This window comes from Tinamus guttatus, unplaced genomic scaffold (assembly GCF_059628265.1).
Source record: "Tinamus guttatus ecotype Peru unplaced genomic scaffold, ASM5962826v1 Tinamus_guttatus_pri_ptg000286l, whole genome shotgun sequence".
NCBI classification, from domain to species: Eukaryota; Metazoa; Chordata; class Aves; order Tinamiformes; family Tinamidae; genus Tinamus; species Tinamus guttatus.
In genome coordinates this window covers 381130-406591 of record NW_028288820.1, presented here as the reverse complement: position 1 = coordinate 406591, position 25462 = coordinate 381130, and the positions used below count along the sequence as shown (strand labels likewise).

General features: G+C 39.5%; 2 protein-coding genes across 4 annotated transcripts in view; one reads left to right on the top strand and one right to left on the bottom strand.

The window, feature by feature from the left end:
• Positions 1-1083: 1083 nt before the first annotated feature.
• Positions 1084-17773, bottom strand: PREPL (prolyl endopeptidase like). 3 transcript variants are annotated; one of them, XM_088527405.1, is made up of 15 exons: positions 17667-17773; positions 16770-17009; positions 14958-15158; positions 14533-14599; positions 13692-13892; positions 13317-13440; positions 10207-10423; positions 8837-9022; positions 7196-7399; positions 6278-6453; positions 4486-4702; positions 4137-4286; positions 3035-3161; positions 1886-1968; positions 1084-1252 (listed from the first exon to the last, which is right to left on the bottom strand). In XM_088527405.1, exons 2-15 carry the CDS (start codon positions 16983-16985, stop codon positions 1205-1207), a joined length of 2217 nt encoding a protein of 738 aa, XP_088383531.1. In that variant the 5' UTR covers positions 16986-17009; positions 17667-17773; the 3' UTR covers positions 1084-1204. The 3 variants fall into 3 exon arrangements, with proteins under 3 accessions (XP_088383531.1, XP_088383532.1, XP_010221014.2); XM_088527406.1 differs by having other exon boundaries at positions 13692-13889; XM_010222712.2 differs by lacking the exon at positions 17667-17773 and having other exon boundaries at positions 16770-17010.
• Positions 17774-17924: 151 nt separating this feature from the next.
• Positions 17925-25462, top strand: part of CAMKMT (calmodulin-lysine N-methyltransferase) — a 193663-nt gene continuing 186125 nt past the window's right edge. The window contains exons 1-2 of the mRNA XM_088527419.1: positions 17925-18012; positions 22923-23089. Coding sequence (XP_088383545.1) covers positions 17941-18012; positions 22923-23089 — 239 coding nt within the window. The 5' untranslated portion in view covers positions 17925-17940. The remainder of the gene's footprint in view (positions 18013-22922; positions 23090-25462) is intronic.

Genomic DNA, 25462 nt, shown 5'->3' with positions numbered 1-25462 from the left:
AAAGGTGAACAAAGATTTGTTTAGAGCCTCCCACAGAGACTGTGGAGAAGGAAAGGAGGCCAGTCCTACTGGAGCAGTCCGGTTAAGCATGTGGTTTTGTGTGAGGGTAAGAAAAGAGTTGGTTGCTTTCTGGCTGTTGCCCCTTACAGTCCCTGGTAGGTTTTTTTTGTGTGTGTTTTCTTTTTTGGATTTCTCTTTAGTTACGTAACTTTCCCATGATTTTCACAAAGGGGTGATCCTGGATTTGTTGAAATAGGTATGTGGACCAATATGTAGAAGTCTTTATGGTTTAACTCTTTTATCAGTTCTAGCACCTTGGAATATCCTCCAGGTTATCATGGAGAAGAACAAGAACAGGCTAAGGATATCCAATTCTGCTCTTACATCTGATTTTTCCATGGATATTTCCTCCCCTCCAAGGCTGAGTTAGAATAGTTTGCATTCCCATATTTTCTTTTTCTACCCAAAGAAGGATGGAGGTGAAGTGTGTATCCAGCAGTTGCAGGAAGAGTTAGCAACTCCAACAATACTGAACAACTGAATATCCCAATTTTTGTGTGTTTTGATTTGCATTTGGTGCATCTACAGTAGCAGCTGCTGTGACACAAAGGAAGGACAGGGGGTTGAGTTGGTGCAAGTGGTTTTGGTCCGAGAACATTTTGGCCCCCTAGTGCAGTTTGTACCAGTGCCAGGTGTGCACAAGGCATCTAATTTTGATAAACATCATGGCAAGATGGCCTTGCTTGGAGGTCACCGGGCTCTGAAATCACTTTTCCTGCCTTGTGTAAAGTTCTGTCCTGGACTGGAGATCTCAGATAGGGCTGCTGCCTGTACAGAGTTCAGCTCTTCACAACTGAAGCTTTCAGCACCAAGGGTTTTGCACCGAGGCAGCTCTGCCTGTCCTGAGCTGCGCTCCTCGCTGTGGTCAGCAGAACTGGCCTGAACTAACTGGGTGATGCAGGAGGCTACTTCTGTACTAACTGGCAGCAGAAATTTAACGCTCATTTTCTATGTTTATAAGCCACACACAACTTTGTCTTTGAATTTCTTGTCTGCTTATGTCCACAAAACAGGCACCCAAGAGGGATAAAAAGGGTTTCTACTCTCTATATAAACACAAATCTGATGTGAAGTTTTTCGAGTGGTCAGTGTGTCCATGGGCCAGTTGCAGGCTTTGATGTAATGTCATGTTGCAGATAGCACCTTATTCTTTATCAAGTTCTTTGTTCAGAAAAGCAAGGTGTCTTGCAATCTAAAACAACAAAAACATTTTATTATAAAACAATACCACTCCTTCAGGTACAGCTGTTCTAATCTTCCTTTCCCGTATTTATGATAAGCACTGCCTTGCCTTTAAGCAAAACAAGGCCTTATACTAAAGTTTTAATTTAGGGAAAAAATCTGCCACACCTGCCAGCTATTTTAGCATATGCTTTTGCAGAAAACATGAGCCATTGAATCCGAAGTACAGACCAAGCAGCCCAAAACATAAAGATCAAACCCATCGTGTCTCTTTTGTTCATGAGGAAGATGGAAGTAAATGAAAAATCAGTGTAACAGCTTTAAGCTCTTAACTGTATGGTGCAAGACTTTGGTGCAAGACTTTTTGCTAGAATAATGTGCTGCACAACTTAACCTTTTATTCCAAGCTCTCAGCACATTACAATGGGGATTTAAAAGTATTTTGAGGTTTGAGGAATGGTGAGGTTCAGTACTTGGCTTTGCCATTGGCTCTTATTTCTGCCTCATCAACAGCAACCTTAATTCCAGCACTTTTAATTGCTGCAAACTACCCGGCGTGACTGCATGAGCTATTGAGACTTAAATATTGATTGAAAGGCCAGCGTGCTCCGTGCTATGGAAGGGTGCAGTGAAGGGGGCATACCTCATTTAGTGAATCCTCCCATGACGAATCACAGTGACTGCCCTTTGGCTGGATGTCCAAGATGATGTTAGGGATCCAGTTTCCTGCAACAACAACAACAAACCTCGTGGTCACTAAACACCAAAGGAACAAGGAAAGGTCAAGCGGGGATGTGATGGTAAATGGAGGGACGTGCAGGTAAATCTGCCTTCTATCCTGGCAGAATTTCTGCTGTTCCTTTGGAAAGAAAAGGACTCAGTGGCTTGCTATATGGACTAGCTGCATTTGTTAACTACAGTTTTGAAAAATGTTTATACGTCCACTGTGTATGCTTATTCTCTGGGTCCCTTTGGAAAAGTGGCCTTTCTCTTTCTGCATGAAGACAGCAGCTGCAGCATCAGCTATTCCTTTGCAACTGGGCTGCCAGCAGAGAAGGGTCATAATGAAATTTAGAGAAGCTAATCTAAGAGCTAGTGTGGTCCTGATAGTAGAAGCCTCTCACCATATTAGATGCTACTGCCAAATAATAGGGCTTGAAGGCAGCTTTTCCTGGAAACACTCCCGGAGATGGTGGCAAGTCTCAGGTATAAAAATATATCTAAGCATAACTATCATTCTAACTTGACTATTGTCTGCAGTTTCAGTAAGCTGGGAAAAAGGGGTTTCTTGTAGAGCATAAACCCAAGATTTTATCAATATGCTTTTGAGAACTGCACTATAATCAGAACAGTAGCTGAAGTTACGGGTTCATCCAGCCCTGTCCAGCAGTTCCACCAGTAGCCATCCAATAAAGCCTATGGAAGAGCAATCCCCACTTATATCTTCCCTGAGTACAGCCACCTTCAGCTCATAGGGTTTCCTGAACCTGCTGTAGTTTGTCATAAATGTTTCACACACTGATTTAACTATTTTCAAGAAGGTCTGTGATACTGATGGTGTCTCTTTGGGCTCTGGAGGGCACATCTCCGAAGCGGAGGTTGATCCATTTGTCAGGATGACTGCACGTCTCATCTTGGCAGGTACCAGAAACTACCGGGAGATTTAGATACTGGATCATGGGGCACAAGTGAAAGTACTTAAGGAGGAGCTGTTGAAGTCTGTACTGTTGTCCAGTTATGACTATTGATCTTTTGATTTATTAACTTCATGTAGCTGTAGCGTATTTCTCACCTTCCCTTTCTGTTCTGCTGGTATAATCTCTTGCAGCCTTCCTAAGTTTTTGAACGTATTTTAAAATTCCTGTTAGTGGTACTCGTTGATCATTTTCATAAGCTGTGATAAAAACTGAAGGATAAGGCTGAAATTAGGAAAAGAGAGTTAAATATTTGACAGTTTACTTTCACATAAAATGAGTAAACAATTTTTCTCCATATATCTTACTGTACTACTTGTTATGTTTATCTAAAATGTAACTATTACAAAACTACCTGCTTCAAAAAAAAAATTCCAAATTTACTTGAAAAAACTTATTTTGGTCTGAAAATGACAGGGGGGAGGGATCATCTACCTGCTACCGATGCACAAAAACATGAATCCTGTCCCCACTCCTACAGGGCTAATGCATGTGTCTCTGCTGCAGCTTACCACAGGAAGGAGCAATAGCCATGGTTCACCTTAAGCAGTCAGGATAGAAGTTAAGATGTATGTTTGCAAGGCTAAAAGCTACTTTAGTAGTATCAAAATAGCTACTTTAATATGTGTAAGATTTGGCTTATTAATGAACCTATGTAACACAGCTAGCACATCAAGTAAAGTAAAAATTTCCTCTGAGATAACAATACGAAAGCCATAGCTTTTTTTTTTTTTTTTCCTTACACTGTTTATCTTTTAAGTGTATTTTCTGTGTGGAAAATACCTCCTTCCTCTTGGGAGGAAGTCTGGAAAACCCAGTAGAACAATGGAACCTCCACACAAAGGAAAAGTATTTCACAGGTTGGTATTGGTTGCACAATGATCTATTAAAATCCTTACTTCATGGCTGCCCTATAATAAAAATGGCTTTTGAAGGCAAGTGATCATTTAAGGGAAGGAGTTTAGTTAATTTCAACAATCATCATGACCCCAACTACTTTATTATGGCTGAAATAATTTCTGTTTGTACTAATGATTCAGTTTAGTGTAAGTAAGCAGCTCAGCCTAAGTGTTGAAGTTTAAAGCACCAAAAGGGTAAAATATAATTTTAAGAAATTCCAGTTACCCACTTTCTATTATTTCCCTAGAAATTACTATCCTTTTATTACTGCAGAATTTGACAAAGAAAGGGCAATTTTACCTGTGGCTTAATATTCTGGTAAGGACAATAGTTTTTGATATACTTCATGGTTTTTTCATCTGCTAATGGATTTCCCCATTCTTCCTGTTCTTCAGTTGTCAGTGGGAGATGAGTTTTCAACATTGTATTTAGAACATCTAGGAAAGGAGCCTTAAAAGTTATTTTAAAAAAAAAAAAAAAGGAAGAAAAAAGTTGGCAAACATGACAGGATCTCAAACACCAATGTCAAGGTATTTTCAAACAAATGAAAACTATGAATTTGGACTGCAATGTTTCCAATTCTGAAACAGGTGAAACAAAACAGAAACAGTTCAACCTCATTTTGCACAAGGGATCCCCATCACCTCACCTGCAAGACCACGGCTCTGATCAGTTCTGGATCAGTGTTGCACAGAGCTCCTGCAAGAACTGCCCCAGCACTGGCGGCTGCTACTGCTGTAGATTTTGGCTGAGAAAATCCCAATTCATGCAGCAACATAATGCAAGCCTGAAGGTCGTGGAGACCTTTGAGTTTATTGAGCTGACATCCATCTTTGTGCCAGCCAAGGCCTAGCTCTCCTCCACCCCTGAAATCAAAACAGTTCAAGTTGGAGATTCTCTGGAAAACATTAAGCAGCAAAGCTTTAGCTATAATGAAGCCACAGAATTGCAAAACCAGTTTGCTTTCCTAATTAACTCTTCTATTCCTGTCTTTTTGTTGTCCTTAATGGCAAAAATATACAAAATGTAAATTTTAAAAAATCCTTGTGTGATGAGTAGTGAAAACTCAAACAGCATCAGGGCACCTCTGCACCACCCATCCCTATGTGCTTCTACCTGGAAAGAAGCACTTTGGGAAGTGCTGTTTTCCTCCTTCACAGTATCACAGAATGGCTGAGGTAGGAAGGGACCTCTAGAGATCATCTAGTCCCCCCTGCTCCAGCAGGGACACCTAGAGCACGTGGCACAGGGTGGCATCCAGGCAGGTTTGGGAGATTTCCAGAGAAGGAGACTCCACAACCTCTCTGGGCAGCCTGTTCCAGCACTCTGTCACCCCCACAGGAAAGAAGTTCCTCCTCACATGGAGATGGAACTGCCTGTGTTTTAATTAATACCCATTACCCTTTGTTCTATCAATAATGCTCATTTATAATAACTGGGAATAATGTTTCTTCGTTCCTCACTGAAACACTCAGACTTTGCCTGTTGTGCAACTTAAATTACAAAGCTGTCAGTTAATTTCATTTTTTTTCTCATTTCTGAATTTTGAATACCACATGAACTCTAGAGGTTGCAATATTCACAGAGTTTTAAACTGAAATTTATGATCCCTTCTACACAATGGGTTAACTTATTCAAGTTTTAAGTTAATTAACTGCCTCTTTTGGTACTCTTCCTCTTTAGTGCTGCCACTGTAAAATAAAGAGGATCCACTTATGTCAGGAGACAGTTGTGGGAGGAAGAGCTGTATAAGCTTCCCACTGTATTATAAGACTGAATATATTTGTATGCTGAGTTTATTTTGGCAGTGGGTATTTCAAATGGTTGTTCAGTTCCCCCTCTTCCTTCTCACCGAACTGAGTCCTTTGTTACCTTCTTTGTCTACTGCATTATTATCTAAATGAAAACGTGAAGCCTATTGTACGTAGGGGTTTTATAAAACTAGCAGGTTTGTAGCTAAACAGGAGACGTGGGATTTGGCCAATAAGAGAACAAGATGTGCAGGTTGAACCCTTAGTTACTGTTGCAGAAAGACAAAAGCTTTTCAGAAAGCAGATCAAATATTAGTTTGATATCACCCAATACCCCAGGAAAAAGAGGATGGTAGCACAACACTGCAGTTTGAACATGCTCTCAAAACTGCTCCGAGCAAGGACAAGATGAGTAGTTCTGAGGTATCTTAAAGCTGTAAGCTAAATGCAGCTATATTGTTGACTTAAGAAATGTGAACCCAGTGTGTTGTCTTCTAAATATATATATGCCTAGGAAAATTTACTTTTTGTTAAAACTGTTTAACAATTCTAGAAACAGAGTTAATAAAGAGAACAGCACGAAGGAGCAGGTACAGCTACATGAAAAAAAAAAACATTTACCTGCTCAGTTTCATATCAACTGTGTCCCATTAAAAAAAAACTCTTGATTTCACTTTATATTTGACTTACCTAACATGGCAATATGCTAATATCCAACCCTCTTCAATTAACATCAGCTTCTCTTCTTTAAAGCTCATGTTCAAATCTATGCCATAAGCTCCATATACATGAATGAGAAGTGGTTTCCTGTGCAGTTCTTTAGACTTTATATTATGAAAAACTGTAATTGGCACCAAAGTTTCATCCTGAAAATGAAGGAGTATTTTACAATGAAGGATATTTTAGAAATCTCAATGACACATGGCAATGAAAACTTCAATTATTTATTTTAAAATGTGTTTTTTTGATTACAGTAATTTTTTTCATTTAGATTGTACAGAGTACTCTTGAAAAATAAAGCAAGAGACTGAACCTCTGCTGTGTAGACTTACAGATGCAGAGTATAAAATTCATTTAAGTGCAACACCTGAGGTGTTTTTAAACTATCAAAGTACCCAAGTCTTCCTTCCCTCTTTAGCATTAAGAATATCTATTATTAACAAAATAGTTTACCACTTACTGCAGCACAAACTCTTTATTAACATATCCATTTTTTTTTTATCCTCAGGCTGTTAAAACTTTCCTTTCTTGATTTGTACTGTGTTGACATTTGTGGGGTGTTCTTTTCAAGAACTGGCATTCTTTTTCATCTTATAGAATATGATACCATCCATCAACTATCAAGTTCAAGTTATATTATACAAAGCTTCTTGACTCATCATGTACTGTTATCTCTTCTAGCACACCCTGATTATTAAAAAAAAAATCTCATCACGACTTGTTCTTTTCTATACCACTGAAGAAAACACCCACTGTTTGGTAACTAGAGCACTAACTGCTCTTTATATTTTTTTAAAATCTCTATTCCCTGCCAAATGCATTTTCTTTAAAAGGGAGAGGAGGAAGGGAAGAATAAAGGGAACAGGAAAAGGACTACAAAAATCTTACCTTGCTTTTAGCAAGTAAACGTGTAGTGTGACAATTCCTAATAATTGGTACCTCTTGCTCAGCCTGCTCAATGAGATTATTTGCTTTAAATGAATATGCAAAACGCTTCGGGGGGTGTACTGGGGAGCTGAGCTGAAAATAGCAAGTGCTGGTGCTGTGTTCAGGATGAGATTCCAATTCAAAAGCACAGGCCCACGTAGGCAGCTGAGAAAACAGAGCATTTTAAGTGAGATCCTTACACTGCTTTTAAACTTAGGCTAGTGTGTCCTTCAGAGACAAAGATTTTGAGTGCCAAGCTACTTCAGTTTACACCTAGCACAAACTGTCTGTCTTCAAAATTTAGTATTGAAACAACCAGAAAGTGAAAGACTTTATGGAGTGGTCTTAAGGGAAAAGTTCAGCAATGAAATAAACTGGAAAATAAATCTAAATTCAAATCCAGTTTAAATGGGCATTACAACATTTTTAAGAGAACGTTTCAAATAGGTTCTAAAATTCAAAAACAATGCAGAATCTATTTCCCCTCTGATTTCCAATTCTACTTCAACACATTATACAGCCAAGTCCATATCAGTTGTTATGCTTTTGCTGTGAGTTAGCTCAGTAATGCTAAGCCACTCCAAACCCCTGCCTCTTAACTTTGTTCCTAGTGCCAGCCATTGTGAAGAACAAAACCTTTTCCTGGCACATTCACCCTCAGACACTTACTGCTATTATATGTAAGATTTTAAACTCTGCTAAGAATAAAAGAAATCAAGATTCATTCTTTGAGAGCAGCAGGGACTTAGTCAAACCCTCTGCCAGGCCACAGTTTACTTGGGTTAGGTTGCTAGAATCTTCTGAAATGGCAGCAAAAGTTAAAGTTCTACAGCACTGCAGCCCTTTTCTGAATAAATAAACTAAGATCGTTTCTAAAAATCAAAGATTTCAGGGACCATAACAGAACATCATGTTTAAAAACCTTTATCTATAGCAGTATTATAGAATATACCATTGGTAACGTGTTTCAAAAAACATAAGCTATGCAGATTGGTTTGGTGCCCTGAAAAAAAAAATTTTGGCTGAATGGTTTCCAGAAATCATGTTTTTCAATTGAGTCACCTTGTCTTTAACTGACAAGAACTTAACAACAACTAGAAAAGGGCAGAAATATATTCAAAGGAGTACCACAATATGAGCGCTGTCATTTATTAGGCCACAGTGTCTGTATTTATGTTCTGAATGTTCTATTCTCTCTCCTTTGGGAGAGACAGGCTTATTTCTTTACTTACACTGAGGTGTATAATGAAAAATAAGCCTAATAAAACTAAGGAAAGTGTTTAGGGAATCAAGTACTATGAAATAGTACATGAAAAACTGGCCATACAGTAAAAATCTGACAGTAATAAACTGAAAAAAAAAGATCTGACTCACAGTATAGCTGCTTTGAAACTTTTTAAGCGCTACAATAATCCACCACGTGACATCCTGAAGAACACCCTCATGTACTACAATTAGTCATGATGACAAAATCGTCACTGTCATAGTTTCCTTGCCACCTTGACTCTTGGATTTTACCTTTGCTTTCAGTATAGCCTTATACTAAAAAAAAAAAAAGTGCTGGAAAAAATTTATGCTGTTTAATGCAAATCTAGAACATACCTTAATTGACTGAACTGAATGACAAACAAAGGAAATCACATCTAAATAGAGATGCCTGTTGCGCTGCAAGAACATAATGCAGTGATTACTGAACATCTCCAAGTCTATTAGCTTGGTCTTTTCCTCCAGTGCATAAAATAACTGCCAGTTCTCCATGCCACTGGAAGCTACTGGTGCCTTCATCAACTACAAAAGCAAAAAGAACAACCCTGCATTATTAAGAGATGCAGTGAGAGTTGAGTAGTGAGATGTACAGACATACACGTGATCCTGTATAGCATTTTTACAGCGAAAGTAGTCAGCTTTTCAACTCCCTTTACTGATAGCAGGAAAGATCTCTGTGACAGATAGCCATTTTTTTTTCAACTGTATTGCACTCCTTTAAGAAGAGTCGGTTGGCAGAGTGCCCTGGGACAGGGTATCAGGGCAGGGTAGGGGGCCTCTGAAAAGGTCCTTTCTGCTGCTTGCTTCTCTAAGCAGTCACAATCTCGATGTTTGAACTCCAGCCTTTGAGCTCCTCCTACTGCGGTTCTCTCAGTCTTCCAGGCAGAAGAAGGAGAGAACCCCCACGGCTTTCCAGCCTCCCCCTTCAAAAAAAGTTTGTTGAAAGGCAGCTTAGGAGGAAGGGCCTGTTCTGCAAAGACCTTTTAAAATAACTAGAAATTAATCTTATTTCTAAAACTTGCCCATTTCAAGTTTAAAACTTGTTTTAACCATATTTAGGAAGGTTTCAGACCAAGTTCCTTTCACAGCAGAAAAGCAATGTACTGTGTTGATGGAAGGTGATGTTTTCCTATCTGAAGGTCAGCACTTCCAACCTGTGCTCTGCATACAAGAACCTGCCATTGGAGCAGGACAGTGTTTCTTCACAGTAAGTCATGGTAAACTCTCTGGGATACTGTCATTTTACTACCATGATGAGGAAAAAGCAGCCAGTGAAAACACTGGAATGTGACTAGAAAAACAGCATGGGCAGAGGAAAACTTACTTATGAAAAAATTTGCAAAAGTCAGTTTCATTCTCGTATATTACATGTAATAAGTGCTTTCAGTGCGGCCAGTTGAGGTGCAGGCTGTTTGGCTATATGTACTGAAATCACTAACTTATTTTCATACAAGATAAATGCCAGGTAAAGCAAAATCATTTCCATTTGTTACCAGATGAGTTAGAGTCAGATCAGCAGGACATGTGTGAAAGACTCCACATACTACTGTCAATCTTTGGAGAAATGCAATTATCCACATGTATCATTTTCTTTATTTTAGAGTAAGCGTGGAGCACAGAATTAGAAGGCAGCTTCAGCCTACATGATCTGAGTGAATAAACCTACCTGAATGAACAAAACTAATCTTATTAACAGTTAAGATTACCTTATACTCTGCAGGCTCTCCATATGTAGTAAGAATATAGAACTCATCATTTCTGTGCTCCACGTGATAAATGACCCCTTTTGTTCGTGCTTGTACAAGAACAGGCGGCTTAAAAGGATGGCTACAGTCAACCAGCCAAACTTCTGAGGTTGTCTTGCTGTTGCTGTTGATGGTAAGAAAACGTCTGTCCTTTGTGCAATATATGTCTACAAAAAATCTGCAAGCAATAAAAAAATCAAACAACAACAAAAAACTAAGCTTATAAACTGACTGACATTAAAAAAAAAAAAAACATTTTGTGGTTAAAATGCAAAATAAAAAAAACCCCACATGATTCTGAAGCAACCAGGTAAGAGATTGCAGGCCTGTAACTAGATTGGAGAAGTTCCAGAATGTGGTTCCCAAATCCGCTTCTGTAGTATTTTTCCTAGGATTCAGGAAACTGATTTTGTGCGTGCAGTCTGAATTCTGCAAGGAGAGCAGTTCAGTTGTTGCCCAACTGAATTAGTGTTTTTGCATTGCTGAGGTGGACTGAAAGGTCACAGTTGCATACAGGCTGTAAAATCCACACAAAACCTAGAAGTCTCTATTGAGCTAGTAAGTCTTTTTCAAAAGAAGTAATAAAGGGCAATTAAAATTAACAAAGGACATCAGATGGGAACAGGAATAATTCTAGAAAGCAGGAGCTACTATAAACTTTTAAAAAGATCATAGAAGCCTATATGAAACAAGATTAACAGTGCTGAAGTGCTAAAGCTGCAAGCAAGGAAAGGAATTAACTGAGGAAACAAAAAGTCATCCATGGAGATGAAGTAACAGCACGCAAAATACTATGAAAAAAATAATATTGCTTAGCTTTGAATATGATTCAGTTCAGTGCTGCTTCTAAGATTTAAGGTTGATTAACAGTGGGCATGAGAGGGTATTATTATTTTCTTGACAGCCTTGATTATATCTGTTTGAGGTTTAATGTATATAAACATGGAGAGAAGGAAAAGGCAAAGTTTCTCTGAAGGTATCTCCCCTCTATTTTTTTTCCTGTTTTATTCTGACTTAACTGTACAAAGATTTGTTGTGTTTAGGAGTAATTTCCTGAATGAGATGGCAAATATCAAGTGTTAGATACCAAAGCAATAGATCCTGTACAAAATTTAATATTAGATAGTTCAAAGAAAAGCGGCTCTGCTCACACAGATATAGTCTACCATTGAGACCACACAGACCTGTAAGGGAAGGGTGATGATACTGTAATGAAAGAGTTACTGTATTTAGGTTTTGTGTCTATATTAAATTTATATTGTAAAGCATGCAGAAAAAGTAACTCAGCCTGGAAAAACAAAGCTTTTTCTTCCGTGATAACAAGACCAGTATTGTTCAGTCCAAGGTAAATTAAGTTACATGAATACCCCAAAATATCATAGCCCAAGAAAATACCCCATTTTATTTTTTTCTAAAATCTAGCAACAGAAAACAGAATGATAGGCAGTGGCAGGATGCCAATACTAGCGAAGTTCAGGCTGAAAGTCATATTCTTATTTCTAAATGAATGACTAACAGGATGTCTTATCTGGGACATGGCACTTTGTCATTCTGAATCTCCTGGAGTGAACATCTAACAGCAAAACCAGCTCCAGCACCAAGCACCAGCAGATTTCATGAAGCAAGTTCAGGACCGAGTATCCTAATGTGTGTTACCCAGGGCAGGTTACATGACTGCAGTAGTGATGCATTTAGGCTTCAAAATATTTGCCTGCTGAAAGACATGAAGCTTTAGATAATGTTTTTAATTCATTGCAGAAGGAGGAATTCCAGTTTTCTTTTTCTGTTATTACTGGTTTTCCTATTTACATCCTCTTGACATCTTTAGGTAGGCAGGCAGGCATAGCTGAGTTTCTGAAGTCTGCAGGGAAGCCTCCTCCTGGCTCTCTTATACTCACAAGCTTTGCAAGAGCTGGATACTGCAGTCAGGACTTGAGCAGTTCAGCTCTACTGACCTCGTTTCTAAAGGAGTTGAGCTGAAACAGGCTACTCCTGAAACCTCCTCCCAAGAAACCAGGCCTTAGTTTTCGTACTTGTCAATTTGTTGGGTTTTTTTTAAGGGAGTCAAGCAATCTTCAGCTTCTGAAATGTATTTGATTACAAGTAAAAGAGAGAGTAAGACACAGAACTGTTTAATGGCAATACAAAGGAATGTCTCAAAGGAATGTCTTGTCTTCTCCCACTGGCAAGTAAGTTCAGTTACAACCTAAGCTGCACCAGTAGATGAGCCTTTAGAGTAAGTTTCTATTAGATTTGCTATAATGACTATGACCTTCTGAATTATGCCAACAGTTTCCCTGTAGGGAAGTGTCACGTCAGTGTACCTTGCTTTTATAAATGTATGTATTAAATACAGCTAGAAAAAAGGGATCTTATGTACTCCATCTCAGATGGAGATTTTTCTTTTTCTTTTTTTTTTCCCCTCAGATAATTGAAAGAATGGAAATTTCTTTACAGAACCTGTTACTTTGGATAGAGTTTAATCATAAATATTTACAGTATAGCATCTAAATCTGATCTTTTCATGCTATATGGCTGAAAAACTAGTCTTGCACACAGTTTAGCAAGAGCCTTCTTGTATTCTTAAACCATTGCTTAAAGAAAGGTTATTGAGAGGGTATTCAGTCAACAATAGTTCCATCTCTGGGAATGCTATAATGATTTTGCTCATCCATTACCCAGAGCAAGGATTCGCCTGAACTTCTCTGTTTTTTAAAAGATGCATCAGACATCAATAGCAGAGAAAACAAAATGAAATCCACAGTCTGATGAACCCTGCATGAAACTGTCACACTTTCATTAAAGGACACCCTGACCTGAGACTGACCTTGACATTTATAAACTCAGCTAAACTCATGAGGTAACAGAGAAAAGTTAAATCTTCGTTGATCCTAAATCAAGAGGAGAACTGAGCACGTTCTCAGACTGCATATGGCAATAACGGCAAAAGAAAACAAATCACTTGAACCCTTTTAAACAGGATATGATTTTTTTTTCATTTTTTCTTTTTTATATAAAATATAAATATACTCTAGGATATATGAACTTAATATATTTTAGATAAGTATTACCTTTCATCTTGTTCTGAGTAAACTAATTTAGTATGCTTTTCATCAGTGAAAGTTGTCATAAACACTTCCTGGCATTTAAGATTCTTCTGACTTGTGTAAAACAGAACATCACTTGTAGCCCATTCTGGAAAAAAAAAAGGCCAATGCATATCAAATTTTGAACACTATACTGTGTTACTGAAGAAAAGCTAAAAGAAACTACTGCTTTTGCTGTCCAAAGGCAAGTCCAGAAATAATTCAACAGCTATAAGCATCACATCCAGCAAGGTTATCTCATTTTGTTAAAAACAAGCACCAGCAATTTTTTGTTGTTGACCAAGAAAAATGTTTTACTGAAAGCTGGTGTGGCCCATAGGATATTTAAAATCAACTTACCAAAACTAAAAGTATTTGGAATGACTTTCTCCAAAACAGGAGAATAATCAAGTTTCATAATAACACAGGTTGCCTCTTCAGAATTTTCACTTTTTAAGCTGATGGCCATATACCTCTGATCTGGTGAAATTCTGATCCGTTGAATATGGGCATCAGAAAAGCCAGCATCTTCAGTACTGAATAAAACATTTGCTTTATCTACTGCATAAAACAATACAGATAACAAAAAATGCTGCAATTAAGGAACTGACAAAATAAACAGACATTGTTAATAATCAGTAACTTGATTTAACAACTCTGCCTGCAGTATACTTTTATTTACTAGCACCAAATATTTGTTTGATACTTGTAAAAACAATTTTTTGAAAATAAACAAAAGCATGAAGGTACTTTGCCTTTTATAAAGTTCTAAGCCAGGACTCTGAGAATAAATGACTTCTCTCTTCTCTCTCCAGAAACTTACCAGCATCCCACAACAGCAATTTATGATGAGAACCTTAATATAGTATTTATTTTACCAAGCAATATAAGATGGGTCTCTCATATCATCCTAGTAAGTATGGAATACTGTCAAAAGAGATTAAAGATGATAAATATCTACAGTGATCTACTGTTGTGGACTCAGAACTGTGTATTCCCTAATACTTTTCACCTCAACTTAGATTGAGAATTCTAAAATTATTTACTAATAATTAGTGAATGTTATCAAAATATTTTGTTTGTAGTATGGTTACACTACTTCCAGAAACCAAGCAATTATACTTTAAATTAAGAAAAATACCCGAATTATTTGATACATGCAGAATATTTTTCAGTCATACCAAGTTAGGAAATCTCTTACCATCATCTGCTTTTGAAAGAAATATGCATCCATTTTCTTCAAAGTACACATTTTCTCCAAACCTAATCTGTTAAAATGCAAAACAAAGCAAGTTTCAAGTCTAATGCCTATGTAAAATATATATTAGTCATTTGTTAAAGACTGGACTAGTTTTTTTCTTAGGGATTCCCTACATTTAATCAGCGTTCCGTCAAACACAAATATAATGTACACACAAATGAAAGAAAATATACCACATACACCTGGTAGAGAAAAGGGGAAACGAAGGACTTAGGTGCTCCAGAAAGCAAAAAATCAAATATTCAAAAATCGAAACTACCATCATAAAATAAAGACTGAAACAGGATTTTATGGCAGGAACGGCTACACTGTCTCTTATTTACGTTCTATCGTGGCATATTTTTGTATTATTTGCCACTGCTTACCCTTGGGCTGCTTAAATGAAGTGCATACTTGTCATGCAATTCCTCTATTTTTTGCTTGATTCTTCTTATCATAGATCTGTATCTTGCTGAGTTTTCTTTCCAGTTTTCTTGCTCTGATCTCAAAAGGTCCTGGTACAAAAGCTCCGATGTTATTACAGATGGAAATTTTTTTCTTTTGCGAGTAACTTTTATCACTTCCTGCTAAATAAGGAAAAACAACAGTGGCTGTAAGCCAGCAGTGTATTCAAATAAGACTATGTAATAATAATAATCTTTCCTTAGCCAGGTACCCACAAAACAACTTGGTGTTATTCCAAGCATATGAGTCATTTGGAGGGGAAAAAAAAAAATAGTTTGGATGAAAATTTCAGTTCTTCCTGATCTTTTAGGAGGGAATTTTCAGATGCACTTTTGAAACATTTTTAAGGTCTTTTCTTCAATATTTAGGTTACTATTAATGTATACTCTTAATTGATTATATGTGAATGTGTTTGTTCTTGTCTCGGACCTGGTTTTCCAGTTAATTTTTTTATTGAATTGTATTACTTTTTTCAGAGGTTCTTTCTCATTGTTTTCCTATCTTAGATTAGGATTCCTTATTTCCTTCTCTTGGAAGCAATGCCTCCTCCATCCTAGCTTGTTCTGGTCCTAATTCCACCTTCTCAAAACAGTTGGCTTAAGTGTTCTTAGGGTCAGAAAGTGAGCTGAAGCAGTGAACTGATACAAGTTCTGCAACAATTTTAGTTAAGAATAAGCTCATAGATGTCATTTTCTGGACGGAGCCAGGAGAAAACTACTACCACTACCTGCCTGCCAACAGAGTCATATCTCCTCTTGTTAAAATGTTAGAAATGTGTTAAATTTGCTAACACAAAATTGGTTCTTTCTGCTTGTTGCAAAATAGCTAGCTAAATATCAAATAATGCAGTAGTCAATAGTGCACAGATGACACAAAATAGCTTTCAATATATTATGGAAATGTCTTTGAACTTCAAAACCAGCATACACTTATACACTATCCCCACTCTGCAGCCAATAACTGTTGTTTTGCTCCTGGTTTGTTTTCATAAATGCTTGAGATTTTAAATATTAACATTATGAATATTTCCTCTGGGAAAAAAAAAAAAAAAAAGTTCCAAAAACCTCCGTTCCAAAGCCTGTGTGATGCAAACTCCCTGTAATTGTTAACTTCTTCAGTCATAAGAACATATATGAACATTCATTAGTGGTTCAGGGCCAATGTAAAACTAGAGGATCCACACAACTGCTTTCGACAATAGTCAGAAAAATAAATCCAAGTACTTTTCAAAGAACTTTTGGCACATGTGAATGCAACTTTAAGACATCAAATATCTAAGAGGATGCAAATTGTGACTTGCAGGGCAGCATAGATGAAGTCAAATTTGTTGAGCAGCAGAGCCAGCTCACACTGGCTAAATCTGGTATCATCAGTTTGGCCACTTTATACTGTCTATTGTCTCTCCACAGTTTCCCTGACACTTTAACTGAATCTTTTTTTGGGGGGGGGGGGTGGGGGGGAAGGGGTCACTTTTTTTTTTTTTTTTAATGCTAGACCAGCAAAATCAACAAAAGTGCACTTTGACATCAAAGCAGCATAGAGGTTGAGAAATGTCATGCGTCTTTGATCATAGCTGAAATCCTAGTATTTATCCCCCTGCTTCGTTCAAACCCTTGGGGGGGGCAGAAAAAAAAACACCAACATTTCCTTGACATTTGAAATAACATGGCTGGTTTCCTTAGCAGGTGGGTCAAAACGGCTGTTGACATTAAGCCTTTGCTTAAGCTGCCTACCTTGCAGGAAAAGCATCTCCTCTGCAGAAGGCTTCCAGGTGGCAGGGTGCTGCCGCATGCGTTTCCTGCGCGGTCCAGGATAAGGCACTTTCGGGGGTTTATTTGACTATAAGGATATATTGTTTGAAGATGGCCATGTTTAGGGTAGCATTTGACACTGAAGTTCAGCGCTTGGAAAAATATTTGCAGTCTAATACGCGATGCCCAAGTCTTCATTGCTTAGCAGTCAACCTGAAATTCCTGAAAGTCCCCAAATTGCTGGTTATTTATGCTGCATATAGGAAATATGCATTAAGAAAAAAAAAAAAAAAACCTAAGTAGGATGTTCTAAAACAGCAACAGTGTATCACCTTTCAAAAGAATTTGCTGAGGAAATCAGAAAGGAAATCAACTCGCCCCTTTTCCCCAAAACGCACTACCTGAGAGCCGCAAGTTGAGCTCGAGTGGAACCATGAGTGAGCCGGAAGGATGATGCAACTGTGCATCTGTTTAAATGCTTATACACGCAAACCAAAGAGGTTCCCAGGAGGATTTTTTAAGTATAATTAAACAAACAAAAACTTTATCCGAGGAAAGCAACCAAATAGCAAAGGAACAGACGCAAGTCGCAGGCGAATCACGACTTTTGCAGAGGGGGAGAAATAAACACGCTGGTGCCTCACAGCCCCGGGACATCCGTCCCCACGGGGCCCTCCCGCGGCGGGAGCCGCCACCGCCGCGGCCCGAGCCGCCCTCCCTGCCCTCAGGCCGCTGCCCCCGGATAAGATGGCAGCGCCAGCCGGGAAGGGCCGCCCGTAGCCAACATGGCGGCGGGGGCTTCAGGCGGCGGCAACGCCGCTGCCAGGCGGGCGCGCGGCGGGGGGCGCCAGGCCAGGCCGTCACTCCGCGCTCACTCACGTTTCCCGCACGGGCACCGCTTCCCCACGCAGGGTTCAGGCGGAGCCGCTTCGAGGCGCTCCTGCAGTCAGCGCGGAGGCGGCGCCCGGCAGCGCTGCCCTCCCGCTGGCGCCGCGGGCGGAGAGGGCGCCGCGCGCTTCTCCTGCCCTTAACAAAGATGGCCACCCGCCCCTGCTGCCCCGAGCCCTAGCGCGCCCGGCGCGGGCAGCTGCGGGGCGTTCGCCGGGGGCCGCCGCTCGCCGCGCGCGGAGCGGGGCTCTCCGCCCGCCGCCGCATGGCCGAGGCCGCCGGCTCCCCGCGCCACCCCGGGGGCGCGGCGAGGGCCCGATGGCGGCTGCTTGGACAGGTAGGGGGAGCCCGCGGGACGCGGAGAGGAGAGGGGGTCTCTCTGCCGGGAGGCGCTGCCGTGCCGTCCCGTCGGGGTGCGGGCGGAGGCAACGTTTGGGGACAACGGGCTCCCGCGCTGGAGCCGTTAACGGCCGTGCGCTGCCGTTGGCTTGTAACGTCCGAGGGGGCGGGCTCTGCGCCGGGGGCGGGCTGCGGCGGCCGGGGGCGCCGGGAGGCTGGGCGGAAAGCCCGGGCCGCCGGGGCTGTATGCACGCACATGGATATATAGAGAGATATCTAGGTATATCTAGGTGTTATGCTCCCCGTGCCACCCAGACGGCCTTTTACCCCCCTCGGGCTGTGGTAGCTGTCCCGGGAGAGGGGCTGGGGCTGCTGAGGGCACGGGGGGAGGCAAACAGGCAGCTCCGCCAGCCCGCGCGGGGCAAAAGCGGCGCGGGCGCCGCGGCCTTCCCGCTCGGAACCCGCTGGGAGCCGAGCCAGCCGCAAGGGTCTTTCCAGAACCGGGACCAGGTGGGAGCGGGGTGTTGGTAGGGATCTGGGGAGAATCCAGTCCATCTTCGAACTACACGTGCCTCTGACCAAAATTTCCCTCTGCGGACTCCCTGCTTTTTCACGTTCTTCAGATTTTCTGTCGATTGCGTATGGTGCAGTGAGCAAGGATCAAAGTAATCCTAGTGGTACATGCGAAGCAAAAAGCAGAAGTGCCCTCCTTGCTGCAGTGATGCTCAGATGTGTCTCTGGAGGGGAGGAAGGCACCAACCTTCCTTTATTTATATCCTCCTTTAATGGAGCTCTGCTGAAGTATTTCTTACAGGGCTTTTAAAATGCTTTTCATACTGCTAATAGTAGCCCCTTACTTGAGATCAGTTCTGTGGTGTGTTTATGTATTGAATTTGCTCTTGTTCAGTGCATACACAAATTGATTTGCTACGGTAAGGATGCTTGAGTATGTGTTGATTTAATTAAGAAAAAAGCCCTTTTATCAGATATCCTATGAAGAAGAATAACTAGGGTTTTGCATGTGTGGGGTTTTTTGTTTGTTTTTAATCAATAAAATGTTTATATATCAAGTTTCAAGACTGGCAATACTTTTTAATGCAGCTTGTCAGAATCACGGAAAATATTCTTTACTAGCAAAATATTGTGGTAAGTTACATACGTGGTATGCGTTATAAAGGACTAAATAAGTTCTATGAGGCTGTGTTTGAACTCCTTCACTTGCACAATTGATAGCTTTATCCTTAGTGTTTAGCAGGGAAGCTGGAGAAATGGCATGTGCCAAGTTCGATAATGTGCCTCATGTTGTGGCCGGGGAGAGAGCGATTTGGATCCTGCTGTCCTTTTTCGCTGTCAAAAGTTTAAGAAAAACTTTCCTGAAATCTGTAAGCTTAATGTATTGTGCCAATGTCTTGCTCTTCATCTCAGAGCCCTTCTCATAGAATTTTTTTTTTGTGGTGACCGATTAATTGATTTTTATTCCCAGGATTAAAAAAGTAAATAGTAAATGAGGAGAAGGCATTGACTGTATTCTGTCTGAATTGAAAATTTTATTAAAAGCTTTTCTTATTGTCCCTTCTATCTCTGTAAATGATGTGTGTGTTTCAATTCTTTTTCCATGTCTTTGTTAGTCTGAGTTAGTTTATTTGCCAAATTTACTAGGCAATTTACAATTTGTAAAGTAAATAAATATTTATATACATACCTTATATATATACACACAATCCTACTGATGGTATACAGAGAGGTTACATCTAGTTACGTAGATATTTCTCCTGCATATGCAAATTACTATATTCCAGACAGAGCCATTTAACTGATTGAAGTTGCATAGAATATCAGTTATAACTTAATTTGACTTTCAATGTAACTGAGCCCCTGCGATGGAGAAAGGACAGTAAATTTCAGGTGACTGCCTTTCTCCCTGAATATTTTCTGGATGCAAATCAAATATATTGTTTATGGAGTTTTAGATTGTATAGTCCAAAATATGGTCCTAATGTATGGTCCTAATTAAATACCCAGGACCCTGTTATTTTAATCCATGATAATATTTTACTAGAGTCTTTCTAAATTAAGTGATATTTTCAAGTGTTCAAAAATGCTGTGTGTTTTAATGATGAGAAGGGTTTTTCATGCTCTAATTGTGATATGCTGAGTATACTTGAATTTTTAAATGGAAATGCCTCATTAGAGAAACTTTTCATCCAAAGGCAAGTGATAATTTACTAGTTTCCATACTAGTTTATTTGAAAATGTTCACAGTAACTAATACCAAAAAAAAATCTCTAACATTTCTGGACTGAAGTGGTAGATCCAGACCTCACAAATAGTCCTTTTATTTTGGCTTTTTATTATTTATTTTACAAACTCTTGAATGACTCTCAGTAGTTATTCACATAGATTCTAGAAATATCCTACCAAATATTTATTTTCTGCTTATATCGCTGGCTCATTTGTATTTGGAGTTTTATACTTACCCCGTATACTTGACCCCGAGAAGGATGAGATTTACTTCACCAGGGGCAGTTTTACATCACAGATCTTGTGCTGAACGAGCTAATTTAATGTGGTATCAGCATGGCTAGCCGGCTGCTCAGGACTCAATGCAATGCTACAGAAGAGAGCAACTTTTGCTTTCTTGCTAATCTCAGACCAAGAGGTGGCTGTTGCAGGATTATTTGGCTGAATTTTACAAATTATACCCAGTCCCACCCTGGCTTTCTCAGAGCCTGGGTTCATCTCAGGTCAAAACTCCAATCTTGCATCCAGGCAAGTTCTTTGTTTTCACACGGATCTCCTGAGTCTGGGGAGCTGCAGCCGCAGTTGTTCAAGGAGCCGGTTACCAGGTAGCTGTTGCTTTTCTCCTTCCCGCTTTTGAAGGACCCTTTGAAACACACAGTAACAAGCAAGTGGAGCTCAGGCTCCTACAATGCAATGGGCAGCGATGGACTGCTTGGTTTGAAGCAGTTTGGCAGGATTATGGGTTTTGATTACTTCAGAGACAGAAGGTGTAATGCCTAAACATGAGTCAACCCTCTTTTAGTTCCAGGTTTTATAAAGCAAAGTACAAATCACAATGGGGATGGCGGCTGCTCCTACATTTGTGTTATAAAACTCCCGCCTGAGTTGTCCTGAAGTGGGGGGAGGTTGGTGTGGATGTAGCCGATGGCTCCAGGGTCACTGCTGAGTTGGGAACCACACTTTTATCTGGATCTGAGCTAATGCAAAGAGCTTTTGCACTGTACTGTGCTCCTCTGGGCTTGAGGAGAGTGGTTGGTGCTGAGGTGCCTGATTTGCATCAGCACAGAACGAATTCTGGCCTGCGTGCCATGCAGGCTTGATCTCCACGTCACACTGGATGGTTAGCAGGGCATTGTGCCTGAATCTTGTGCAAACCGTGCCTGCAGGTTTAGTCTGGAACCTGGAAAAAGCACCTGTGTATAACAAAGAGCAGATTGGATTTTTGTCTCCATTCTCAAGAGAGAAAGTTGGTAGATAGGTAAAATGATAGAGGGGTAATAGCTCATGTGTCCAAGTTTCAGCTTTCAGACCTGTTTTGGTTAATTACAAGGTGGTCCTCTTCTAGACATCATCCTTTGCACACTTTCCTGTATTTGCTAGTTGAGTAGGTGGAATGGATAGTTGTGGGTTTTAATTGTTTGTTTGTTTGTTTTCAAAATGTGTATGTGGGTTCCTGTAATCGCAGTTTTAGGATTTGCTTCCTCATTCTTTATTTTTTTCCCATATGTTACAAAAGTGGAAGCAAGTAGTAGCAGTGGACAAGTCATTTTTAATACCTTGATAATAACACTTGCACTGCCAGTGAAGACGCCTCCAAGCACAGTGACCCTGGTCCATCAGAGTGGCTACGAGAAGCTAAGAGCGTACGTAGCAAATATAACTGCTCTGCTCACTTACATGGGGCTTCTAAACACCCTGCAATGCAGTTGGTCCTGTGGCCACATTGCAGGGCTACTAGATCTGAGTCATTTCCAGTTAAATCACTGCTGGCAAAGGCTGGGATGTAGCAACAAAATCACTGGCTGATTATTTTCTTGTACAAACCCAGGATGCAAAACTTCTATTTCAATATTTGTAATTCTGAAGAGCTGCTTCTTGTCTGACTTTGGGTTTAACTCTGGTTTGCAAAAGCTGGGAATGGAGAAACTAAATTGTAGAACTCTCCTACTCTTGTAGTGCTCTTCCTTGTGGACCTCTATCTACTCTCAAAGTGTTTGAGGCCTGCTTACATATGACTGATGCATCAGCCCCCTTCAGAGGCTGGTAGCGGCCTAGGTGTGGGCTCTGGAATAGTCTGGGGTCTTAGACAGCAAGTTGCTCAACTTGGCTAAGTTTAACAGCCATTCTGGATGTGTGCAGCAGGAGAGTTTTAAGCTGGGAATTAGTTCAGCTGGCAAAAAATGAGGCCCTTGAGGGTTGTGTTTTAGTGCTTAATCATTTGAACTCTGCTGAAGATGCCCTTTGTTTTATGCACATAGTGCTTAGTGAGGGCACTCTTGGGCTTGTCTGTGAAACCTTCTTTGGGGTGATGATGTGAGGAGCAATTAAAAACAAAAAAAACAAAAAACAGCCTGTATGATCAGTCCAGCATGGGTTTGCTGGAGTGTGAGTTAAAAAAGGCAATTTTATTCAGTTGTAAGCAGGCATACATTTTCTCTAAAGTTACTGAGACAATAATTCATAACCCGTTTCTGTGACATCCACTATGAATACCACTGCTATGTTTTTCATGCCTGACATACTTGGATTAGTTATTCATAGCTGTTAGCTAATACCATAGCTGTAGTGTTTAATTCCAGACTTACCTCTTCAGTTAAATGAGCCCATGTTTTTTTTCTGTTCTTGAAAGTTTTATTCTTAATGTTTAATTTGTTCTTTATTTCAAAGGTTCTGAAGAAAAAGCACTTGAAAGATGTGCATCTCCAGCAAGTGTCTGTGAGAAGGTTCACATCGTTCAATCTCTTTTCATTAGAAGGCTGGAATACAGAAGACGAGACTGGGTCCTGGGTTCAGTATAAAAGCATCTTTCATCCTGAATATAGTGTGTCCTTAAGGTAACCATCATTCAAGTTTAAAGTATTTTCTAAGATCTTGCAGAGGACTTGAATATAAAACTTGTTAATGATTCTTCTACTGTTTTGTACAACTAGGACATAGTTTACAAATAAACTCTTAGATGCTATTTTTAGTTGTTTGTAGCAGCTATTCTGGTTTCTTTCAGTACCTTTCACTGAAGTGCCAGAGCTTGAGAGAAAATATGGATGGTTTTACGTATAAAAAATGCCAATGTGAGTGTTTGTTTAATCTTTCTAATAACTTTCTGGTTTGATTTTTGAATTTCTCTTGATATAAATAGAAGTAATAGAACTGAACAAATTTACTTTTTATCTTAAGAAAACATTTTAATGACATGATATTATTCATACTGTTCAAAAGCTTTTTTGATAGTTATCTGCATTTTTTTTTCCAGTGTTCCTCTTAATAATTCTTAATTTAATAAAATTCAATAATAGTTTGGAAGTTACTTTGCAAAAGAAAAGAATAAAAGAATTTCCTTGTCTTACAGACAGAATTTGTACCTAATTAAGAAATTTGTTTTATACTAGATCAGCTAAAGTAAATGAAATCTGTATTAAAAGATAGAATAAAAACAACTCTAAAGGAAGTGTTAACAATTTCTGAGTGGCCTTAGCAAAACAGAGAAGTTTATAACTCTATCCATTTCTCTGATTTTTTTTCTTCTCTCCTGCTTTTGTTTCCTTTTCCTTGTGCAGTTTTGAACATATATGTAACTTATTCATGCCTCAACAGGTATCATTACAACAGTAACTTAAGCATCCCTGAATTAATACTTGTTTTGCAGCCTGTAATTTTCCCTGCTGAGGGTGTAGGATTTTATGTTCTGTGCACAGTGGAGGATATTCTGGAGAGCCTGACTCACTGAAATTGTAAAGTGCATTATTATTTAACTGGGACCTTTAAATCACTCTTAGAGACTAAGATCTAACACAAACAAGTGACCACCATTAGCTGTGACATTTTGCAAGGTTATAAAAAAAACCCGCTTCACTTGGGGGTTGTCTTAAATTTGCCACTGGGTATAAAGCCAAATATCAAATCGCTTAAAGCTTTATATTTTTCCATTTTCCATGCTTATACTTACTAATGCTAAAAAGCTTCAAGAGAAAACTTTTCCATTTGAAAGTACTGTTTATTTGTAATAGAAATAGATACAGATTTTTTTGTAAGCACATTTTTTCAGTGAACTGTCAGGGAACCTAGGGATTCAGCTAATCTTTTTGTGCAGTGCCTATATGCTGGCTTTACATCTTTAGAGACATGCATAATAGCAAGTATAAGGAATGTGGGTCTGTTTTAGGTGAAGCAAGTCTGGTTGCAATCCTTAGCTTCTTCATTCAGTCTCCTTAATCCACTACAACGACTTGTAAGGGTCAGTGTCATTTACTTGATCTACTAGTTATGGATAACAGTCTTAAGGTAGGAGGCAGGCTAAGGTTCACCTGTGCTGGCAGTGTAACAGTCAGAGTTGTGTCTGACAGGGCTTGCTCTCAGGGTTAATATTGGTGCAGTTGTGTTCCCTTCACTTCCTGCGTCGTCCCGTTACTTGGTATTTTGTAGCTTGGCTAATGGTAGCACTGCCCAAAGAGACAGGACACAGCTCAAATTGTAGGTTGCAAGCAGGCATATTTGTTTGTGCCTGAATTTATTATTGTTGATCACTGTATGGAAATTTGAATTGGAGGACTTTGTTTTGTACCTTTTATGGTCCTCTGAGCGTGGCTTACAGAAATGTACACTGCTTATTTGCTACAACTTACATTGGATTTCAGAAACTATAGTGAGGACAGTCAGCACAGTGTCTTCTGGTGGGCAATTTTTTTTCTCCCTATTTTGCTCCTTTTCAGTAAATACTCAATGTTCCTTAAAAATGATAATCACAATGATAATTTTAGAGATAATGATCAGAAACTACTAACAATTATACTTATATATACTTGCGCATATACTTATATAGAGAGAGACATACGATAAAGTAAGTCTTTATTTAATAAGGTAGCTTTCCTGTTTTCACAGAAGCAGTTATTTAAGAGCTTAAACATTAACAGCTTAGTATTCTCCTTGCTGAAACTTGTGTGTGTAGAACTATAGATAAAAACCTATGAGTATTCTGGATCTTTGGAAACTGATCTTGTCTTGGGAACTTACAGCTCAGCTGCATGCCTCCTACTCTTTCCTCTGTTTTCTTCTTGCTATTTGCAACATATTAATTATTTTCCTTTTCATTAATTGGAACAATTTTCATAACAAAAGCATCAGTCAGATAAATCCAGAACACTGCACTTGAGAAGGAGAGCCTTCTTTTGACAGGGAAAAACAAGGTTTCTGTGACTGCTTTAAAATCTTGA

Excerpts from the sequence above, each read along its gene's own strand:
- PREPL (XM_088527405.1), bottom strand. The coding sequence starts at position 16,985 with ATGAAGACTTGGGCATCGCGTATTAGACTGCAAATATTTTTCCAAGCG. Across the intron at positions 13,441-13,691 it reads TCCAAATACTTTTAGTTTTG|AATGGGCTACAAGTGATGTT; the intron begins GTAAGTTGATTT and ends TTTTTTTTCCAG. Across the intron at positions 10,424-13,316 it reads TACTCAGAACAAGATGAAAG|ATTTTTTGTAGACATATATT; the intron begins GTAATACTTATC and ends TATTGCTTGCAG.